Source organism: Tinamus guttatus, unplaced genomic scaffold, assembly GCF_059628265.1.
Source record: "Tinamus guttatus ecotype Peru unplaced genomic scaffold, ASM5962826v1 Tinamus_guttatus_pri_ptg000915l, whole genome shotgun sequence".
In the NCBI taxonomy this organism is placed as follows: Eukaryota; Metazoa; Chordata; class Aves; order Tinamiformes; family Tinamidae; genus Tinamus; species Tinamus guttatus.
Genome location: NW_028289449.1, coordinates 555,916 through 578,092, shown reverse-complemented (window position 1 = coordinate 578,092; position 22,177 = coordinate 555,916). Strand labels below are relative to the sequence as shown.

The window sequence follows — 22,177 nt, the reverse complement described above, 5'->3', positions numbered from 1 at the left end:
GAATGGGCAGCTATTGACCTAGAGCTCCAGAAAAAAACTAAATGGGAAGAAAAAATGTAGTCCTGGATTTCAGTGTAATTGGCTCTATTTTTGCATAGCTGCTAAACATCTTGCTAAGCATCTAGATGCATACAGAAGCATGAGCTATACACATCGAAAAAAGAATCCTACCTCCTCCCGACGCTACTCCCCATTGATCACAGCTCTCCTGCCGTTGCTTGAAGACTGAAGCTCTCCGTCCGCCCAAGGACACGTGGCAGTTTGCATGCACCGTTCAGCTGCCGTGCAGCAACGGGGCCTGCAGGCGCGCACACCTGCAGCGCGCCTGCGAAAACCGCAGGGACGTAAATCGCAGTCCCGCTTCTCCTGTGCCTCGGCTGTTCATTTCTTCTCCTCAACAATACTGTGTCTCTGATACAACAATTTGTGGGTTATTTTCCACCTCGTGACCCAGATTCCTGTGCAACTGTGCTAATGCTGGTGCTGGGATGACTGAGGAGGTAGCATGCTGCAGGCCAGAGATCAGGATGCCAGCTCCCATATATCTGGGGTAAATTCACAGGAAATATTAGCACTAATCATTTCTGTAGAGATGAATAACTTACTCCTCATTTATGATGTCCTCAGCCCACGTGAAGTTCTAGATCAAAACCATAAGGTAATGAAGAGGTTGCAGTGTCAGGATATGGCAGTATCTTGACCCTGCCATTGCCCTGTGGGATAACATGTAGCACACAACTTCATTTGCCTTCTCCATGCAAATGGTAAATGGAAGAAAGGATGCTCAAATCTCACTTTAATGATTCACTTCTGCAAAGATTATTATGCCTGGGTAGGGAGACTTCTGTTAAGTAAGCACTGTGCATTTTGTATTTATAACTTATGTGCTGAAAAGGTGCTTTGGACGATCTCTTCTTTCACTGGTTGCATCTGCCCTATTCAGCCTGCAAAATTCAAGTCCAAAGCAAAGCAAAAGCTGCAAGTACCTCTATTCCATATAGGAGAGAGCAATTCCTTCCCTCTGGAAGAAGCAAGTTCTCATTCACCATGAAAAGGCAGTTATTCACTAACCAGGCAAAATCACTTTTTTTTTTTTTTAGTACATCTGACAGTTACTGCACTGGAATGATAAATTACAGATCAAATAACATTTAACAATTTAAGGAAAACTTACCGCTACTGCTACAAAAAAAAAAGAGAATCTGTAGATAAACAGATTTCACTTCTGTATTAAGAGTCACATTAAAGGGCAAATATAAAAAAGGGACAGGGGCTTAACAAAAAAGGAAAAATCAATAAAGGACTGGACTAGGAAAGCCATGTTCTATTAACATGGATTCAGTATTGCTAAGCACTGCAAATCACTGCAAAAATTCACAAGCCAAACCCTCAAAATTGCATGCCTGCATTTAAAACCAAGTAATTAAAAACTGAAGCAGTGATTTTCTTTTACTTACTTTTGTTTTTTGAGGCTTTAGAGTTTATGTTCAAAAGGTTTCCTCCCCTGCTGTCACACCTTTAGGCTTATGTATCGCTTCAGACAAACGCTGGGAGATGGGGATTTAAGAATCACAGCAAATTTCATGAAATTTGATAAAAATCACAGACTTTAACAGTACTGTCTAGCAATTAGTAGGATGTATCACTTTGTCTTTCTTCACTTATGAATTGGCAGGGCATATTTCTAATGGCTTTACAGGATGACAAGCATTAAAAATAGCATTTAATATGAAAACAGAAGAGTTAAGCAACTGTTTAAGGTATACTTAGTCCATAAGTACAAAAAATGCATCAATATATCAGCTTCTGGTTCCTTGCTTTCAGATTGTACAGCCTTTCTTTAATACACATACTTTCAGATTTTTTTCACTCAGTTTTCCCCACTTCCTTATACACTTGTTCTTAATTGAGTAATCCTACAGCACACATTCACATGAGATACTCAGAATAACCCCCTTCCACATAAATCTATGAACATATTTATGAACAGACTAGTACAGTCAGAATTTGCTGGCATTAGAAGAGTAGCCGGCCTTTAATAGCCCAAATACAATGACTGGCAGCTGGTAGGAGTCAGAGAAGCTCCGTTGATGAGTTCCTCGGTGTGAAGATTTCGATAACCTCCAGTCTCAAAAATAAAGGGGATGACATCAATGAAATTAAACAATTATAGGCACAAACAAAAAGAAAGTCTTGCAAAGCCTGCCTGCTTATGAAACAAACTATACTACCAGCACACTGCTGCAAAATGCCAAGTCCAGAAAGTCTTTGAACCATCGCTAACTTATTTAGAACGATAGAGAAAAGCTAGCACCCTCTGCTAAAATACCAAATTTTGACACATGAATCCTCTTTTCTGTCAGGGTTATTTAAGCAAAACCACATTTTAAGATTAAGTTTCCTAAGAAAATGTTTATAGGGCTGGAATAACAACATCATTGTCCACTGTTACTGGTTTTGTCATTAATATTAATTGTATAGCAAATCACACTATCAAGCTATGGTATTCCTCACATACTTCTGTAGAGTAGACAACTGTGTGATATTGCCAGGCTCAGGTAGGTCCAGGTGCTCTGCGCAGGACAGGACCATGTCAGCTAGATGCCGCAGTACAGGTGCAGTCCATAGCACATGGCAGTCATCTTTACACCACATAATGCACACAAAGGGGCCAGCAAAGATACAGCCAAGAGGGGTCTGCTCAGGTGTGGAAGAGCAGCTGCTGTTGGCACACTGAATGAACTGTTGAGGTTTTGCTCATGCGCAAAAGCGTTGGGACCTCACGGTGATAGGACTCCCTTCCTCCCTGTGAATGGCAGGGGGGTCATATGCTTATTCCCCTCCCACTAGAAAAACATTATGAAAACAATCTGTCATTTGATTTGAGTGATCAGGATTCATCACTACACATTTCACTTCATGTATTGAAGAGACATTTAAAAAAAAGTAAATCAAACATGTCAAAAGAGTATATGATCCATCATTGCAAAAAGGATGAAGAGGTCTCAACTGGATTTTGAAGAAGGACTGTCTAGTGATCTACTTTTTTTCTGTGCTGAATTCCACTCACTGTTCAATCCCAAAACACTGTCATCATTTTTTTTTTCTTTTTTAGCTAGAAGATTATTTTTCGTTTGCATGGTAACAAATGTGAGCTGGAAAACAAGATCTGAATAAAGCAAAGACTGAGTCTGACCAAGACCGGCACACAGCTGAAATTAACTGCTGCAACTATATATTCAGTGGACAGCACCAGCCGAGGAGGTGACCTGTCTAATGTAGCCCTATTTGAAATGTAAGGCTCGGTCAGATGTCTACGGGAAGACAAAGAAGAAGAAAGTGATACTTAAAGGAAGATAAGGAAGATTAATTCTTCATCCGCAGTAAACCAGGGTCTTTTTTTTTTTTTTTTCTCCTTCTTCTCAATTTGGAAACTTCTAAATCACATAGTGAAAAGCTGAAAGGTTTTTGTTCTCCCTGCCTTAGCTCTATACATTCCGTACGGAGACTGAAAATCCATTTGTCCTTCCTTTTTAGATTTTCCTGTAGTTTGGGCATTCACCAACTCATTCACGCATTTGTAACCATTCCCCCCTAACCAATAGTATGTGTGAGTAAGCCAACACACAGTCCTAAATGTTAGCATGAGCAAACCCTCTATTAACAGCAGACCACACTGAGATTCTGCAGGCTTGAGATACTCATGTCACTTCCAACACTGCAGGAACAGCATTAGCAACTTGGTATCCTGAGAGAAGCAAGACAAACTCAAGGATAGTCTATAGCACGAACAGAAAATAGGAAAGCATTAAATTAGCTCCTTAGAGGCAGCATTGCCTAACATTGTTCCAGCGGGACAGCAGGCACAGCCACGAGCCGCTAAGAGTCACGCTCTGCCTCCACCTGACAGAACAGGAACCACTTGGTAGCTCTGCCTGGCCAAGAGGAACCATCCTCATAAAGCCCACGCTCAACAACCTCCCACACTCTCTGTTGCCTTTGGTCATGCATGTTTTGAAGCCAGGGAAAATGGATTTTTTATGTCTCTATACCACCAAAATTTTTGTGTTTAGAACTAAGACCTTTAGAGGCACAAGGGAAAAAAAGCCCATCGAAGATGAACATCTGTCATGATTCTTACTCTGTAATGCTGGGAAGAAATGTAACTGAGCTCCAGCAACAAAGCAGGTTGGGCCTTGCATCACTCATTGTAAATAGCAGGGCACTGGAACAGGACGACACGCCTGCTTGATGCTGAAGAAAAGCCTGTTTGTGCCTATTACGCTGGAGATTTTGTACATAATTTTAAAACATGAATTATGTTTCTTGGATTTTTACATAATCTTTTATGCTAAAGTGAAAAGCTCATGCAGTATGGCACCTGACTTGGTCCCACTAGCACTTTCAAAAAGGCAAACTTGAGTTAGCCAGTTGGGGAAAGAGGAAGAACCATGGAAATGGAGGTCTGAAAGTACTTAAAGCGGTTGTCCAAATCTCTGCTCAGGTCTGATTCTGTGGTGTATAATCTCCCAGATCTTACAGTTTGAACAATCACCATACTACAGTGAAAGTAATGCAGGAGTAAGTGCTCTGCTGTGTTCCACAAGAAACAGTTCTTGACAGTGAGGACAGTTCTATTCACTTTTTATTTGCCAGGCTCCAATTCTTCAACTCACCCATTTAAATTAAATACAAGTCAATCACAGAATGCCATAAGAGTGCCTAAGAAATAAAGATTTTATATGCAGAGTAGAGAGAGGTGACTACATAACAGTTACAATACAACCAGAGTTCTTTATTCTACATATGTACATATGCTTCCCTGCTATTCTTGTCGATACATCTCTGTGTGTCTAATCAATAAAATAACATTCTTTTTCTTGCACAGCAACAAAGGGAACTTATCCCTTAACTGTGATGAGGACACTTTCTCCCTGTCAGGAAACTTTCAGAACATTCCCTTCTGCACCTGGAACAAGAAAGTGCAAATGCTACAGCTTTTGCAGCAGCTCCATCTGTAGGTACTGAGATAGGCAAGCTCAAGAACAGCCTTCAGTGTATGTTCCCTGCACACTGTTTTCAGTGGCAAAGAGCAAGCACCGAGAGCTACCCTGAAGTGGTGAAATGTCCTCATAGCACAGTCCATGAGCAACAACACAAGCCAGAAAAAGACTCTCTCAAATGCATTTAAATACCCACAGAGGTAAATAGGCCTTGAGTGGTGCTTTCCAAAGCACAGAAACTGCCCAGCTGTCCCTGGTTTCCTTCAAGCAAATATTGTGATAAGCTTCAGCTGGTGACCAGTCTGTCACCAAGCTGCTTCTTCGCACTGGAACTAGCCTCTTCCTTAGACAGACTCTGCATGAGGAATCTGCCACAAAACCCCATCCTAACTTGCTTTGTCCTGGCTCTGCCAGTCCATGGAAGAGGTACAAGGCTGTACCACAAGGACCCAAGCTAGTTAGACAAAAATACATTTTTGGAGGCACCAAAAGCAACAGTAAGTGGGGAGTTTATGGTGCCCAGCACCTTGGAAGAACAAAAAAATTTACAGGCAAAAAAAATCAAAAAATTATTGAAGTAGTTTTCTGCTCAGAAAAGCACCTGGTGATTTTGTGACTAAACACTTTCCTCACTTTGAAAGGTAAAATATGAATTATTTTCCCAATTCGGTAAAGAACAATCAAATCAATAACAAAACTATCCAATATTCCACATACATTACCATGTTAGAGGCCAGACCTTGCACCCTTTTTCTGGAGGATAGGAATAACTAAAGATGCAGAATTAACCTCTTTTGTGCCCACAACAATCTTGTGTAGTAGGTAAGTACCATTTTTCAGAAGGAGAAACTTTTGAAAAGAGGTGAATTGTCCTTCCTGAAGCTTCACAGCAAGCCTGGGAGCAGCATTCAGGTTGTGCCTTGACCTGACCATGTCTTTCCACTACAACACGTTACCTTACTTCCCTCTCACGTTGTCTCCCGGGCTAATACAAAAATCCAGCTATCGCTGGCAAAATGCACTCAGTCCAGCATCAGTCTTTATGCAGACTTTTGCCACCTCAGAAATGAGAGCTGTGATGGAGAACTGATAGCAGTTGTAAACAGGTGCTAGAAAAGCCTTTTCTCACAGGACCTGATCTCCAAAGTACATGAGACAACTCCCATTGCTGTTAGCTAGTCGAAGGCCCAGAATCTGGGTCCTTAAATATTTACAAGGCTATTTCCACTTTAATTAGAGCCCCTTTTCAGGCCCTGTCTCCCTTCTACAATTCTAGAGTTACTTGATAAGGCACTTCACAGTCTAAATCAGGAACTTACATGATAGATGTGAAGTCCTGTAGGTCACCTGTCACTTCCAGACTGGCACAAACCAAGCACTGATTGGCATGTGAAAACACATGTACCTGGGTCCAAGACACAGATTGACTCATTGTCTTACCAATCCCACAGTGCAAGAAAAATAAAGCCAGCCTTACCTCTTCATTCCCCAAGAGAGCACCAGAATCATGGCCAGTGAGGAATTATGTTACCTCAGTCCTCAACAAGGGTGTCTAAGTGTGGTGAGACTGGGAGGAAAAACAGGCCAATGGAAAATGTAGTTGAATATTGATTTGGAAGGACTCCACCACATAGATGGAGGCCAGACTAAAATATAACGTAACATAACTGAACGCTTTCTTACACTAGGCAAGTGACAGCAGAGGTTTCTCTATACCACTACTGACTTGTGGATGTAAGACTTAATAACTTGTCAGCCCTTACATATATGCAGTGTTCTGTTAATGATTTACTGATTTACAAGTACATATTACTCATACAACAGTTCAATCCATTTGATACAATAACCTGCCTTCTCTTTATTTGGAACAAGATAAATTCTACATCTCCATGTTGATTGGAGGTACATTGGATCACTTGGTCATACCTGTGATCCAGACACAGATACCCCAGGTGATATAATTAGACTTCATTTTTGACTTCAATAAGTTTGAATTTGGTCGTGCCACATCTGACATGCGACTCCAAGCAGCAGACATCTAGCCCTGGATCTAAAGTTGTGACAAGACTCTCTACAGGTCTTCAGGCAATGGGGAGTAGGATAAAGAGTCCTTTCCTTGTTTGATGTGTGCATTCTTCACTGCTCACTGCTTAGCGTGTTGTTTGCCCAGGTTGGGAATGTGTCCAGGTCAAATAAAGGCCTTCCCCATGTGTTGATGGCCAGTGTGACACAGAAGACTCCAATGATGTTCATCACTATTCCAGATTTAACCTGCCCAAAAAAAAAAAAAAAAAAAAAAAGCGCCAAACTGTCAAAAACCAAACGAAATAGCAAATAACGGCCCTCTGTTCACACTTCAATGGAAATACTGGGGACTGTGCAAAGCTTTTGAGCACTCATTGTGTAATTAGTCCAGGAACTTTGAGTAATGTAAAACACATTTCTTTTATTAAAGCACAGTTTCTGCCCCTGCACATCCCCAATTAGAAAACTGGCCATGTGTGGGCAGAGAACCTGGCACTGTGTGGTCTAGCAGACAATCAGAGGACCTCAGCCTAGGACAACTGACCAGTATCTTCTGCTTTCGGCTCCTGTGGAGTCACAGTCAAGCCTTTAGTTATACTCGCCAATTCCCTAGGCCCTGATTGCAGTTTAGCCCTTCTGTGTTTGAGACTGGTGATTTGCCAGTCTTGAATTCCAAACTGGGCTGTTTGTCTGTGGAAGCCTGTGAACAAGGTACTATTGCTTTAGGGATGCAAATTCTTATTCAAATATTAATGGCTTACAAGAGAGGGACATCTGGAGCTGGTTGTTGCCTATAAGGGCCCTCTAGTACTTTGGAAGTATTAAGATAAGTAAACAAGAAGAAGCTAAAAAAATTAAGCTTACATCATATTCTAGGCTAAGGGAGAATTTTAGAGAAAAGAAACAGAATCCTCTTACCATATCCAAAACACGGATGTGGCCGTAGGAGAACACTATTGCATTTGGAGGTGTTGCAACAGGTAACATGAAGGCAAAGGACGCACTGAGAGTAGCAGGCAGCATAACATACAAAGGATTGATCTTGATAGATGTGGCCTGCAGTACAAGATAAAGAGTCATCACACTGGAGGCATTTCAGAAGGAAAAGCAGAGAGAACATACTCCAGAACTTTGACAGAAAGAGATTTTAAACTTACCAAGGACGAAAAAATAGGAAGGAAGAGAGTGGCAGTGGCAACATTACTGGTGCATTCGGTGAAGACAGCTATAGCAAATGAAATTATTACAGCAATGGCCCATGGTGGGACAGATCCTAGCGTAGTCATCTGCTGACCCAACCAAGCTGAGAGCCCAGAGTCCTGGCAAGCATAAAAAGTGTTTTTCAGTGAGGCTTAGAAACCTTGGCTTAGGAACAAGGAACTATCACTATGTATAACGTTCTTGGCCAATAATACTAAAGGATGCCTGAAACCAGACACTTGAAAGGCACAGCTAGATCATGCACAAATTGAAGAAACAACATTCACAGAAGTAAAATGTTATTTCTCAGACACTAAGGGAAATTCCTTACCAACTAGACATGATACTTAGTCCCACTTTTTTTGATTTTCCTGGAACCCAAATACTTGCTCACACTTTGACTACTGAGATATGTTTTTTTTGCTAAACATGACATTATTTCTGAGAGTACTGCAAATAATTAATGAACCACTCACAGGATATATCCTCCAATATATCCTTCTAAGGTTTCTGAGGATCCTGACTTTGTGTAATGCTCTGAGTATTAACAGGGATTGACACAAACATCTTACAAAGCCTTCTGCTATTGAGCCAAGTGGACAGGACCACAGGCTGTGGCCACCAGGTCCAAACACTGAGGAATATTGCACTCCAAAGCTTTCATTTATCATATGGTTTTAAAACTTACTAAACAAAATTTAGACCTTAATAGGAATTTCCCCAAAGTCTGGCACTGTTGAAATTTAAAGCTTTGATTTAGACCCATCTTAGTAGCGATTAAGTTATCAACATGATTAGCCTCAAGATTCTTGCCTGTTTCAGGAACTCATCTGTTTTTTTTGTGAATTTATGAACACTGGATCAAACCATGGGCTTACAGAAAGCAATACCTCACTCGACAGACTCAAAGATTCGAGAAACCCCAATGTAAACAATTATGGAAATATCTACCCACCAGGCATTTATTCCTGACCACTTCAGTAATGGTTTGGTTTAAATATGCAGATTTACACCTCTAGAGGTTCTGAAACTTTCATACGTATTTTCTACTTCTATTTTTCTAAACAGGGCTGGAGCCAGGGCAACAACACAAACATTGCTCTTCTAGTCTGTTCAGCCTGTGAAGATCCCAAACTATTTGGTAGACTCCAAGAGCCCAAACACATTGGAGAAACTTGATCGAAGAATACAAATTCCTGAGAAGGAGACACAAGAATTCAACTCTCCTTCCACTTTTAGATCTTCACTGGGCCTGAATTTGGGTACGTGTGGGACAAGATGACAAACGAGGGAAGTCTGTCTTTAAGTGGGAGACATATATGTCAGAACATACTGCGCTTGCATCGGCCAAAGCGAAGCCTCCTCCCAGCAGCAGCACAACGCTCCAAGGCATCTTCCTCTGAACTGCATTCCACTCTAGCAGCGGGGCTGATAAAAATGGCTTTGTCAAATCTGAAGTGAGAAGTGAAAAGCAGAACTCTTGTTGGGAGAGTGCAAAGATTTTGGCTCCTGATCCACAAGACTCTAGTGGAGACCTGCAGGCAGAGGCACGTTACTGGGAAACCCACACATCTCAGGGTAGTAGTGGTAACGAATGGGGTCCGTGCACCAGTCCTGACCAAGAAGTGAGGGAGGAAGCATGCAATTCCAGCACATATTTCTCTCAATACCATTAGCAGGAGCCTGGCAACAATTTCACAATTCCTCTTTAAAATACCTTCTTCAGCCTCCTCAGGGTCAGAACTGCTTTGATTCCATTTCATGAATTTGGGTTTACTGGCAGGAAGGATGAATAGTAGCAGGGCAATAAAAACAGCAACAGTGGCATCACTGACAAACCTAAAGAAGAAAAAAAGGAGATAAATTAGAAATTAGGATACCCTTCCAGCACTGCAAGTGATTCTGTGGTTGTTTTGCCATCACAGCTGTAACGTTCTTAACATGGCAGAGCCATTACATAAAGGAGACATTCAAATCACAGAACTAGTTTTCCAGGTTCTCTATACACTATTTTTTAGAGATGGTATTACCAAATGCTCGGTGACACCACAACTTATTGAAGCTCCTACAAATAAATATGAATGAGTACATCAATGTGATAGAGACTAGAATTACAGAATTTTCTCTTCCTTTTGGAGGTTCAGCTTGCTCCATGTCTCATTCTCTCATCTTCGTTGTACTTTGAACTGTCAAAGATCATTTTTTGATCTCACATCCAAGAGGTAAGACATGCCCAACAAACACGAATTCAGAAAAGGCTGGGATGAATGGCCCCAGAAGTCAAAGATGAGTCTAAGAGAATGGGGATATACTCATTGATAAAATGGTACAAGATGAAAAACAAAACAAAAAACTTACTTTTCTCCTTTTGGGAAGAGTCTTGAGGCCCAGCCTGTTATAAAGCCTGGGTGTCTGCTAAACCATAACAGAACTAGCAAAACAAATATCACAATGATATTGAATTCAGCATAAGAGATAGGGCCTAATTTCTTCATTTCCGCCTTCAGCACGTTGTACGCAGCTTTTTCTTTAGCAGTTTTCTCTGTTCTGCAGCCCCAGCTTTTTTTAAAGCTTTAAGAAAAAAGGAAGGAGAAAATACTGTAAGTATTTACATACTAGGGAGATTTAACAGGTTTTTCACTTCACTCAAAAGCTGCTGTGAAATGGAATTGTTGTCTGCTGCAAAATTATCATAGCCTGTCACTGGGCTTCTCACTTGTCACAAGTCCAGAAACTTGTTCTTAGTGAGTTCATCTATTCAATACCATATAGTTCATACTTACTTGAGGCCCATGAAAGAGCACTGTAGCCAAAGCCAAGCTAGTATCAACATCAGAAGCATGTTTGGGAATGCAAACCCAAACCAGGAAGCAAAATTCACGACATCATTGTTGTTGGGGTACAACCTGAGAAGAACAGAACGATGCTTTCTCTACTGTCAAGACATTTAGGAATCCACCTTCTCTATAATATGTGCTAGTAAGAATTAGCTAATCACAAACAATCATTACAAATAATTTTAGGCAACATATATATCTTACCGAAGTCAATAAGAAAAAAATCCCTGAATTTCAGAGCAGGTCTTAAATCATCCTCAATTAATTTCACTGCATTTTACCCTGATGCATATAGCAGCTCACTGTTGCTTTTTTAGGCCTCAGTAAAGCAAACACTGCTAAAAAAAAAAAAAAAATCCTACACCTTCTAGGTACTTCTCATTTCCAGCACACCTGCTCATTTATTCTCCAGCAACATGTTGCTTTCCTCCTCCCTGTCTGTAATGCTAGAGGAGACAATTCTTGCTCTCCTACTTGTAATTAATAGTTGCACTTCAGCTAACTTCAACAGAAGACAAAGTTGCTACTAGGCTTAAAAAAATGAAGGCAGAGTTTTAGTAGCAACAACTTTTCTCTGTACCTCCACCAATGATATTTGGAGAAAAAATATAAATAGCAAATTTTCAGCTGGGTCTTGGAAGTTTTGCTTTGGCTAGTTGGGTGTTAAAACCAATGAATAATGTGGATGCTGAGGCTCAGATTCTCCAAAAGAAGGAAGTAATGTACAGCAATTGGTGTGGAATCTGTAGACTTTCCCCTGCAGAGATGATTGCATTTAATTCAATTCTCAAGCTCAGCAAGACAGTGTTTTGTGCATATCTGCTTTACAACAAGATCCATGCAGTTTCCACAGCACGGAGGAACAACCTTACAGGAGTTTCCATGCTATTTTTAGCTCTCTCTGGTGTGCTTATGAGAAGCGGTAATCATACATTCTTGTCATGCTCCTCTCCGCAGTTCCTCTGATGTGCTGCATTTCAATTGGGAAGGAGGAGACAGAAGAACCAACACCTCTCTGCCTTAGAAAGGCTGCAGCAGCAGAGCAAGGCCCGTCACTTTATACATAGTGCTCACTCTCAGTTTATCAACTGGTTGTTGCTTAGAGTTTGGAATTGAAGCTGTGGACTAAGACTTTAGCCTGTTCTGAGAAACTCAGAGAGTGCAAGTGGAAGGAAAAGCAAGAATCACTTACTGATTAATTTGGCCTTTCAACACAAGATTTGGCCCTGTTCCAGTGAGCGTTGCAGTTCCTCCAATGCTGGCAGCATAACATATACAAAGTGTCATTCCCTTACATATACGTTTCTTCATTTCCTTTTCCTCAGAAGATGTGGGGTCATCAGGGACTTGTCCATTGCTTATGACTAGACAAAAGGAACATAACTTGCCTCAGGTAAAGCGAGGGAGGCAGAGAGTTCAAGACAGGGTCTATAGACTCAGTGCTTCTGGTTTGTCTATGCCATTTATTTTAATTTTTAAAGATAATAATATTTTAGACTCATGTTCATGACAAGCTGTTACGATGCTAGCACAAGACTGATAGCCCTGGTCTACATGTCTCAAGAATACTGCGCCACAGCTTCCCAGCAGCAATTTCCTATTTCACAGAGAAGCTTAACACTGTCTAGATATCTCACTCACTGGAACACTTTCAGTGCCAGAGTAAGAACCCAACTAGCTTTGACTATTATGGATATGGCAGAAAACAAGCAAACAGGAAAAAAAAAAAAAAAAACAACAAAAAAAACTTGTCTGATGCAAGTGCTGAAGTTAATGTGTTATGTCAGTTTACATCAAATATGAAATTTTGCTGCTGTGTCCATTGTTCTCTGATATTAACAAACTATCTTAAAGTCTGACTGGACTAACTGAGCAGGACAAGGCATTTATGGCAATTATAAGCCACTCGATGCTTAAGAATATTTTTCACACAAACTGGTTACCTTCACTATAAGTTAGGGGTAAACTAGTAAGCAAGGCCAAGCAGTTCCTTCTAAGAAGACAGAAATCCAGCAAAATTATTATTACTGATGTGACAGAAGAATTCTGTTTGGGAGAGCCAATAATCAACATTAAAGAGGGCATTTGCAAATATGAAAACTTGTTTTCAATACAACTGTTCAGAATCTAGAAACTAGCAACCTTATCAAGCACTCTGTGGCTAGGGGGCTTTTTTTGTGGATTCGCATATCTCACATAAGCATAATGCCTGAGCTTCCCACAGCCATAGTGCATCCTCCTTCCACAAACGAGGTAAGGATCCAATTCAGAGAAGATCAAGGTCTTGTCTAAACAATGCTTCGAAGACCAGATGAATATGGAAGTTGTGGCAGCCTCATAGCAGGGCAGTGTCTGGTCGCACATGGGCGCCGTTCTCCCTCACAATGGGCGTGTGATCCACAAGAGGGGAATGGTTTATCCCAGGCAGAAGGCTTGAACTATGGGACATGGCACACACTACCAGCATTTGCACTCATTCTTGCACAGTCACACAGGGAATCATAGCTGAACAATTTGCTAGTTCAGTGAAATCACATCTCCTTGAAAATGCCCAGGATAATCCTTCCTCCTTTGAAAGAGAAAGGCACCTCTGTTCATCAATGATACAACACAGCCCTCCGTACCAGAACAGCAAGCCAGCGAGAGAGAGAATGTGTGAGTGGGTCAAGTCAAGTGCAACTTATTGCAGAGTCTGAGCACAGACAGAAGGAAGGGAGGAGTCAAGCCGCAGGATAAGATCATAGTTAGTTTGCCAAAAAACAGTTTATCTACAAGTAGAAGAGAAAGCTCTTGTTCAAATGATGCTGAATTCCCCCTTCACATAGCTTTTAAAGTATTCCGCCTTCTTCCCGATGTCTTTGCACATGTTCTGGTCAATAAAGGCATATTTATGACACCAGGACCATAATAGGTTGAGACTGCACAAAGTGTTTCAAATATTCTTATCTGAATTAGGAACTCAACATCCACCAATAAAAAACACAGGATGCTGGGAATATTGAAAGATATTTCTCACAGAATGGTTTTCACATCCCTGAGCAGGCAGTTAATTCCAGGGAAACTGGGGAGGGATGAGCTCTGCTTGCAAAAAAGACAAAAAAATCTGTGTTGGATCTAGAACTAAGAACAACAAAATGGCAGCCACCAGTATGAAGCCGTTTTGGAAAACCTGCATGTGATGCATTTCAGGGTTTCCATTCAAGTTACCATTCTCTCTCCTTGGGAAAGGTCCATAGGATTTGCCTAAGGCCAGTGAGCTCTGCGTTTTGCAAGTTCAGGAGTATCACCCTGTTCCTTAGCAGTCCCTTACCCTGCACTGAAGTGGGATCAGATGTGTCCTTTTCCTCCAACTCAATCACTGCATTAATTTGCCCGCTGGCTGCTTCTGTCATTCTGAGATCCTGCTCTGCATTGTCCATTTGGTCCAAGACAGCCTGCACAATGGGAACCATCATAGCAGTGGTGGCTGTGTTGCTTATCCACATGGACAGGAAGGCAGTGACTCCCATGAATCCCAACATGAGGCTGGAAAGAGAGAAACAGGCAGAGGAGGGGAGGGGGAAAAAAAAAGTCACTGCTAGTCAGTACAGTCATTCTGACCCAGAAAGCAGAGCCCAGACAGCAGTATGTGTAGCAATGTGAGAAGGATCCAGTTCTAAGAAGGTCTCAATTGCCAGAGATATTCCCTAGAATATCTCTGCCACCTCCACTGAAGGGATCCCAGAAAGGCATTGGATTCCTTGGTCTGCATATGATTAAGTCTGCCATCTTTTTTTTTCCCAGCTGCAAACATCTAAATTTTAGCCAGACTAAAATAAAATGGTGGTTTTGTAAGAGCAAACTTAAAGAAATGTTATTTTCCTGATTAGTACCATTAATACAGAAAACAAAACTTTTGGATCTTACAAATTTGGCTTTTGGCTCTAGATGCAGAATAGTGGACACGGGATGCTCTTCATCAGCACCACCTTTGCTAGATTTAACTCAAACCACAGAGCTGGGATCACTTAATCGTTTCAAAATGAGCATGTGAATATGGCTTCCTACGTGCTAACTGTACTTGCATTCACAGAGATGGTGAGGAGGACCCTGCATCGCAGGGTCCGTTATTGAGGTTATTCAAATTCCTAATTCACTTAATGAAAGACAGCACATACAGTAATAGGTCAGCTGGGTAATGCTAGCACAGTTAACATATAGTTTTACAGAAAGCAAGAGTAGGTTTAATCTCAGCTGACTTCATACATGAACAACATAGGTACCTTGATTCTACTTACTGCTTTGCAGTAGATGGACATAAATTGTCTGCCCTATTTAGATATCAAGTTTCAGGGGAGATGAACTTCATCTCTGGAAATGCCTGTCCCTTTTTGATGACTGCACAGACTAACTATTTGAATCAGAAATGAATGCCTATGTTTGGAAAACTAAATTCCACCTGAACGCTCTCATCCAAGGATCAAACCATGAACTCAGTGAAAATTTTAAGAGAAGAGTTGGTTACTGAAATTAATATAAAAACATTTTAAGTCTATTCAAGACATTTAGCAGAAAACTGAGAAAATCCTAGCTTGAATCAGCTCATACTGAATCTGTGGAAATGCTCCTTGCAGCTCTTGAGAGAGCTGGCCACACTTTAGTCACAGGGGTTCTACTGTGATGTTGTTCTTGGTTAGAGGATGGTAAAGTGTTCCTGTGGACAGACTTCATCCCTGGTAACCCTGTATAAGGGCAACAAAAACATAATTGGAGCTTCCTTTCCATGCCACCCATTGCGCACCTTCCCTGGACCTCAGCTGACCTGACACAGGCTGGAAAGGGGTCAGGTAATGCTCTTACAATGCAGGTTTCACCCCAAGAATCAGCAGGACCTTCAGCGCAATCCTTTTGTGGAGATTCCACTGTTCAACAGCAATTGCCACAATAAGCCCCCCAATGAAAAGCATGTTTGTTTCCTTTAAGTACTGCAAGCACACCTGAAACAAAGAGAAGGTAGGTCAGGAGCCTCAGTGCAGCCTCTTGCTTGTTTCACCAGCACACATCACCTTCCACCGTCCCATAGCCTTTCACCATACCAGACCCCACCCCAACATCATCAGCAGGAGCAGTTAGGTAAAAGGTAGGTAAAAGAGAAAAAATGAGGTAAAATAGAAAACTGTTGTCATTTTGTACTTAATGATTGTTAGGGGCTCAAAGCGTTGCATAGGTACCATGGATGCTACGCTCCAAAACAGATTTCTCAACACCTTGAGGACTCACGCCCTTCCCTGTTGCCTTCTTGGCCAGTAGTAAGCCTGGGCTACAGTACCTACAGATACAGCTTTACTCCCTTGGGCTAGAACACTGTCCTCCCCCTGGCACAGGCACACAGTCATACTTTAGCAGAATGAGCTTTGGAGGGGATACAATGCGCTTACTGGCAACATCTACCCTTTCAGAGGAAGTTAGCCCCACTTTGAAATCTGCTGTAGGATACAACTGCACTTAAAAGTAACAGTGGTCTCATAGGATGGATATGAACACACCAGCCTCAAAATCAGCCCCCTCTTACTGCATCAAGAATAACTCCACAGGCTCCTGGCATTACAGGGATATTCTCCAGCAGAATTCACAGATGGATTCACTTACAGATGGACTTTCCCCTCTATGACACTTTTATCTTCTGGCAAAAGTATATTTAGCTCAGCATGTTCACATACATGAATGCTGAATACTGGTTAGTATTTTCAAGAAAACCACCACAGAAGTGGCAGACATATTAAACCTATTTGCTGCGTATTGATTGAGGGATTGGAGCAATGGATACCCACATTGAATCTGAATTCATCCTTACTGTTCTAGAGTCCTGAACTCCAAGCAGAGGGAAAAATACAACAGGCATGAGAGAAGTAACCGCCAGTGGGATGACTTCAGTGCACCAGTACACAGCCATGACCATGATGACATATGCACATTTGGCCTCCTGCAATACAATGCAAGACACATTTAAGCATAGATATCTGTTCTTAAATATGAGAAACACTCCGATCTATTGCAAAGTGACCAAATTTTCCTTTGCTGTCAGCTTAACCAGGTATGCAGAAACAGGCTATAGGATCATGAGGATTTAAATTGTTGCACTTTGAGCTTTGTTCTGAAGTCATCTGCAAAAAAAACAGATTTTTTTTGCCTCAGTTGTTCTAATGCAGCCACATGGAACATAGGGTGTGAAGGAAAACCCTTCCACAGCCAGGTAAGCACATTGCTCCAGGTTCAGCTGCCCGTTGGCAGCCAGTGTAAGTAGGAGATTCCATCTTATCTGCTGCTCTAGAAGTCAATAACTTTTAATAGTGCTTATGGATTTGGGAGTGTATATTTTGAGTATTTATTTTAAAATGGATGGCTAAATTTCCCAGTGTAGATACTTAGACTGTCTGGAACTGTCCTTGAGGTATATCTAGTCAGACACCTGAGCGCAGAAACAGACTGCATCTCTGAACAACTTAGAAGTTCTTAGGGAACTCTCTTATCATTTCTTTATGGCTAGGTAAGTACTTATATATTAACTACAACATCCACAGCCAATTCAAACAACCAAAGTTATTGGATTAAATACATATATATGTGTGTGTGTGTGTGTGTGTATAAAACTATGATTTATAGGAACAGTCACAGAATGTTTCTTTGGTGTCTCTAGACAGTTCACAGGAAAGAGTCATCTGCCCTTTCCTCGGAGCTGAAGAAGCAGTTGCTGTGTTATACTCCTGTTGTGAAATACTGTAATTTCCCAGGTTAGAGTGGTGACACAGAATTCCTACAAATACTGGAAAATCAGAGAGATACTTCAGGGAAATCAGATTTCCTCATATTAATTGTAGCAATGCCTAACAGTCAGAAATCAATTTTGCTTTGAAGCCCCTGTGTTCAGCTGAAAGGCAGGGCGATATTACTTCCCCAGGGAAACCAGAAGGGGTGGCAGTGCTGTCTGCACACATGCATGAGACTTTTTTTGCTAGTGTAACATTGAATGACACAGGTCATTCAGCTCAAAGCTTGGTTTTAGCATTATGATTGGAATAGACTCCAAAGGTCTGTTGCGCTAGAATACTGTAAAAGGAGGTTTTGCAATTTGCCGGGAAGGTGGCGAGGTGTCGCTGACCCGCCGCTTGGCACGGCGAGGGGGCACCACAGCCTGCGCGGGGCCTCCCGCCTGGCCCCGCTGCCGGGACGCGCGGCCGCGGCGGGACGGGTCGGGTCGGACAGGGGCGCTCGGGGCAGCCCCGCGGCGAGGCGGGGGCCCTGGGGGCAGCTCCCCCAGGCGGGACGGGGCAGGGCCCGCGCGCGGGCACGAGGGGACGGGAGGGCTGCGGGGTCGCGGCACTCACCGGGGTGGGCACGGCCAGGGGCAGCGGCAGCAGCAGCAGCGGCGGCAGCAGCAGCAGCGCGGCGCGGCGGCAGCGCCGCGGGCAGCGCGGGCACGTCGGGGCCATGATCTGCGGGACACGCGCCCGGCGCCGCTGCCACTTAAGTAGGGGCGGCGCGAGGGGCGACGCCCGGGAGCCGCCCGCCCGGCGCCGAGGGGACGCGGCCCAGCCCCGGGGCCGCCCGGGACGCGCCACAGCCCCGCGGGCACCGGCCGGCCGGCCAGGGAGCCGAGGGGACTCGGCCTGGGCCTGCACCCTGAGCGGGCACCCCCGGTCCTGAGGGGACACCAGGCCAAACCCCGTCCCTGAAGGGATAGATGCCTAGGTACCAATCCCAAGGGGACATCCAGCCACCCCCAACCCCAAGGGGGACACTAGGCTGGACCCCAGCCCCAAGGGGACACTCAGATACCTCAGGCCCTAAGTGGACAACAGGCTGGACCCCAACCCAAGGGAACACCCAGGCACCCCAGGCCACAATGAGACACCAGCCTGGACCCCAACCCATGGAGGACATTGGACCACCCCCTGCCCCTTTCATGCTGCCCTGCTCTCCCCACAGGAATCTCTCTGCCCCACAGGCGCTGGTCTTGCCCCCAGAGCCCCCATCTCAACCAGGGCATCTCTCTTGCTCCACACATGGGGGTATTTAAAGAAAATCCTTCCTGTTCATAGAGCTTCCAGTAGTTGCTGCTACCCAACTCTCACAGTGCATGTTATCTGCAGGGACTAAGGTGCTGGCACAAGGCTTCTGTCGCACTGGAAATATCAGATGTCCTCTTGTCAGAGGAGGATCTCTCACTCATTTAAGCAGTGCTGAGGAAGGAACAAGCTACTTGAGGGGCCTGCAGAGTTAAAACCACAGCAGGGTTCTCCACAAAACAAAGGTCTGTGCAGGCATGCATGGCTGTGCTTCACAGCCCATTGTTTTGAGACAGTTTGTGTGTCTGTAACCTGGGTTAAAGAAAACCCAGAAAGGTTAACTCAAAAATTATATTTAATCCCACTCATTTCAGTGATTTGGTGTACAGTGCAGACACACAATCAGAAGCAATAGCACTACTGAAGGGATGGCAAGCCCAATCAGAAGGGCAGAAAGGGACAGCGGGTAGCATGGAGGGAGGGACTAGAAAGGGGAATAAGGATAAAGAATCTGTTGACATTTTGTGCATTGCTTTTAGTCAACCCCCTGAAATCGATGGCAGCAGGAATCACCTCAAAAATTTGATCCTGCAAACACTTAGTAAAATCTTACCAAGGCCCCATTTCAGATCCCACACCAAATATTGAGGGAGCTCTGGCTACATCCTGCACTATTTGTCCTCTGTTGACCAGAGGGGTTTAAGTGACTGTTCAAAACAAGATATTCCAATATAGTTGTTCTATTTGCAAAAGCGATAAATGTCCACCCAGAAATACAGTAGCCAATTGGATCTATGCAGATTCCAATTTGCCAGATCTTTAGCAGCAATCCCTCTGGGTATCTCACCAACATAGCAGAAACTTCACTCCAGTGTAAAGCCCAGCAGAATGTGGGGAACCAGCCAAAACTTGCATTCCTGTTGCCAGTCTCCAATGAAGAAATGCTCCCTATTCAACAACAAAAACAACAACAACACTACAAATTCTCGAATAAGAAAATGAGAAGAGTTAACTCTGAAGGAGTTGTACTAAGTTAACTTTGTCAAAGAAATGAGGGCAAATATGATCTGTTGTCTTGTTATTTAAGCTGTGCAGAGTTTATTTCAAGCTTGCCTTCAGCATGGTATCAGAAGTATGGTCCGTAATATGGAACAAACCAAAAAAGGTTTCACAAAAAGAACAAGCAATTGCATTCAAGGAAATCAGATTGAAGTACGCTCTTCATTGGCATGAAGGGCAACCACATAAGCAGAAAAGAAGAATATTGAGAAAAATATGAGAAAGGCTGCTTTCAAAGAAGAAGGTGGAGGAGCTGTGCAATGCATAGTCAAGAAGAAAGAAAGGGAGAGCATGATGGGGTGAATAAGGGAGGAGCAGGAGTGATGCAGGCTAACATTGGGCACTGCTCTCAAAAGATGCAGCATGCTCCAGCAGAGAAAAGTGTGCAGAACTGTGCTCCATTTGGCAAGCCTTCCAGCAGTTCTCCATCCCCCTCAGACCTGCGCGTACAGCTCAGATACATTTGGTACTGCCTGGATCAGAGAGTACTACAGGAACAGCAACTCTTTCACGTAACTTGCCCATGAACTTCCTCATCAGTGTGCCAAGGGGCTGAAAGCAGGACAAAGCTTTGGCTGCTGCTTTCCGGAACTAGTGTGACAGGCAGGCAAAAGGAAGCCACAGAGAGACCATGATGCTCACAAAGCCTCCAGCAGGAGAAGTTTTAGAGGGTTCAAAAAGAGCATTCAAACAAAAATCTCCCACAGCCTGAAATTCAGCTCACAGTAATTGAACACTAACTGCAGGACTTCAAGAGAAAAATCCTTCTCTCTACTTAGCGTTGCACTGAATATAGCAGAGACCCGAGTAGTATTTACAAGACTGAGATATGTGGTTTCACAGCCTTTACTGCTTTAAAAGCAGTAGGTGAAAGGGCTTTTAGTTGCAAACACCATTTGAAAACAGAAAAATGTAGCAGCCTTTAGGCTTAATTCTGATACCCTGTCATTGGATGGGATCTTGCTCTCAGAATTCTTCTTGGTGGTAAGCTTCAAATCACTTTACAAAGGAAGACAAATCTTTGTTACGAGGAGACTTAGGCACAGAGTGGTGAGACCAAGTAGACCTGAGAGTTCAATCAAGTCTCTTTTATCCTAATGCCTTTCATGGGTTACCAGCTCCTACTGCTCCCATTTGCTGCTGTTTGTGCTGTTTTTAAATCTTTGTGGTTATTAGGGTGGAAAACATTTCAGGAGCTACAACCAGTGAGTTTGAGAAAAGCTTTTGACCTTTGTTTCCATTCCATAGATCACTACACTAAAGCCTGAGGGTTTTCCGATACTCCCAATATCACATAAAATGTGGCAGAGATGGGAGGAGAGGGCACGATGCCGCAACAGAACCAAGCCCACCTAATAGCTTGCTGCCACTGACAGGTCCCATCCCTGCCAGCCTGCCCTGGATTTCCTGTCGCTTCCCAGCCGCTGGCTCTGGAGGTTACCAGAGCCCTCCCTCAACTGACTGAATTGGCAGAAAACTAACTCGGTGAAGAAAGCAGGATGTTTTCGGTTGAGTTATTGACCTGAATAGGTGCAATGAAGTGTCCAGTGAGCACCAGAGCCTGCACCAAAGGCTGGGCCAGTTATGCCTAGGGTGAGAACAGTGATGGCTGAGACGCTAACAACTATTCTTTTCAGAGGCAGCAAGTTTGTAGATGAGCTTAGCGGCACTATCAAGCCGCATGCTGAGCCTTGCGATCTTCGCTCCCGTACCAGAATGAAGAGAAACTAGTGTAGATGTTAATTTTGAGTGATATGAGCACTCAAAAGTAGGACACTGCCAGAGACCACTTAAAGGCTGACGTATCATTTGGGTTAGTCGACAGGGACCAGAAGTCCTTTGGGGAAGGAGAAATTCCAGGACCATAGGGCTACACGGAAAAACTGGAAAGACTTTACAGCCTGGCTCATTACCACAAAATTGTGTTTTTTGACATCTGTCATCTGCTGCTGTTATCTCTGGACAGGAATGTTCTGGGACAACAAGGCTTTGCAGGTAGCAGTTGATT

General features: G+C 43.2%; 1 protein-coding gene across 1 annotated transcript; it reads right to left on the bottom strand.

Moving 5' to 3' along the window:
* Positions 1–6,776: 6,776 nt before the first annotated feature.
* On the bottom strand, positions 6,777–18,534 carry SLC13A5 (solute carrier family 13 member 5). The gene is made up of 12 exons (XM_088538010.1): positions 18,430–18,534; positions 16,899–17,027; positions 15,905–16,041; positions 14,376–14,590; positions 12,258–12,429; positions 11,012–11,134; positions 10,587–10,799; positions 9,946–10,067; positions 9,562–9,680; positions 8,186–8,347; positions 7,947–8,084; positions 6,777–7,274 (listed from the first exon to the last, which is right to left on the bottom strand). The coding sequence occupies exons 1-12, from the start codon at positions 18,532–18,534 to the stop codon at positions 7,140–7,142; spliced, it is 1,770 nt and encodes a 589-aa protein (XP_088394136.1). The 3' UTR covers positions 6,777–7,139.
* Positions 18,535–22,177: the final 3,643 nt, after the last annotated feature.

What these genes read in the sequence shown, in the direction of transcription:
- SLC13A5 (XM_088538010.1), bottom strand. Translation starts at nt 18,534, where the DNA reads ATGGCCCCGACGTGCCCGCGCTGCCCGCGGCGCTGCCGCCGCGCCGCG. An exon ending in TGATCCCACTTCAGTGCAGG is followed by an intron (nt 12,430 to 14,375) that starts GTAAGGGACTGC and finishes CCTTTTGTCTAG; the next exon opens with TCATAAGCAATGGACAAGTC. An exon ending in CTCTTCCCAAAAGGAGAAAA is followed by an intron (nt 10,068 to 10,586) that starts GTAAGTTTTTTG and finishes TTTCTTCTTTAG; the next exon opens with GTTTGTCAGTGATGCCACTG.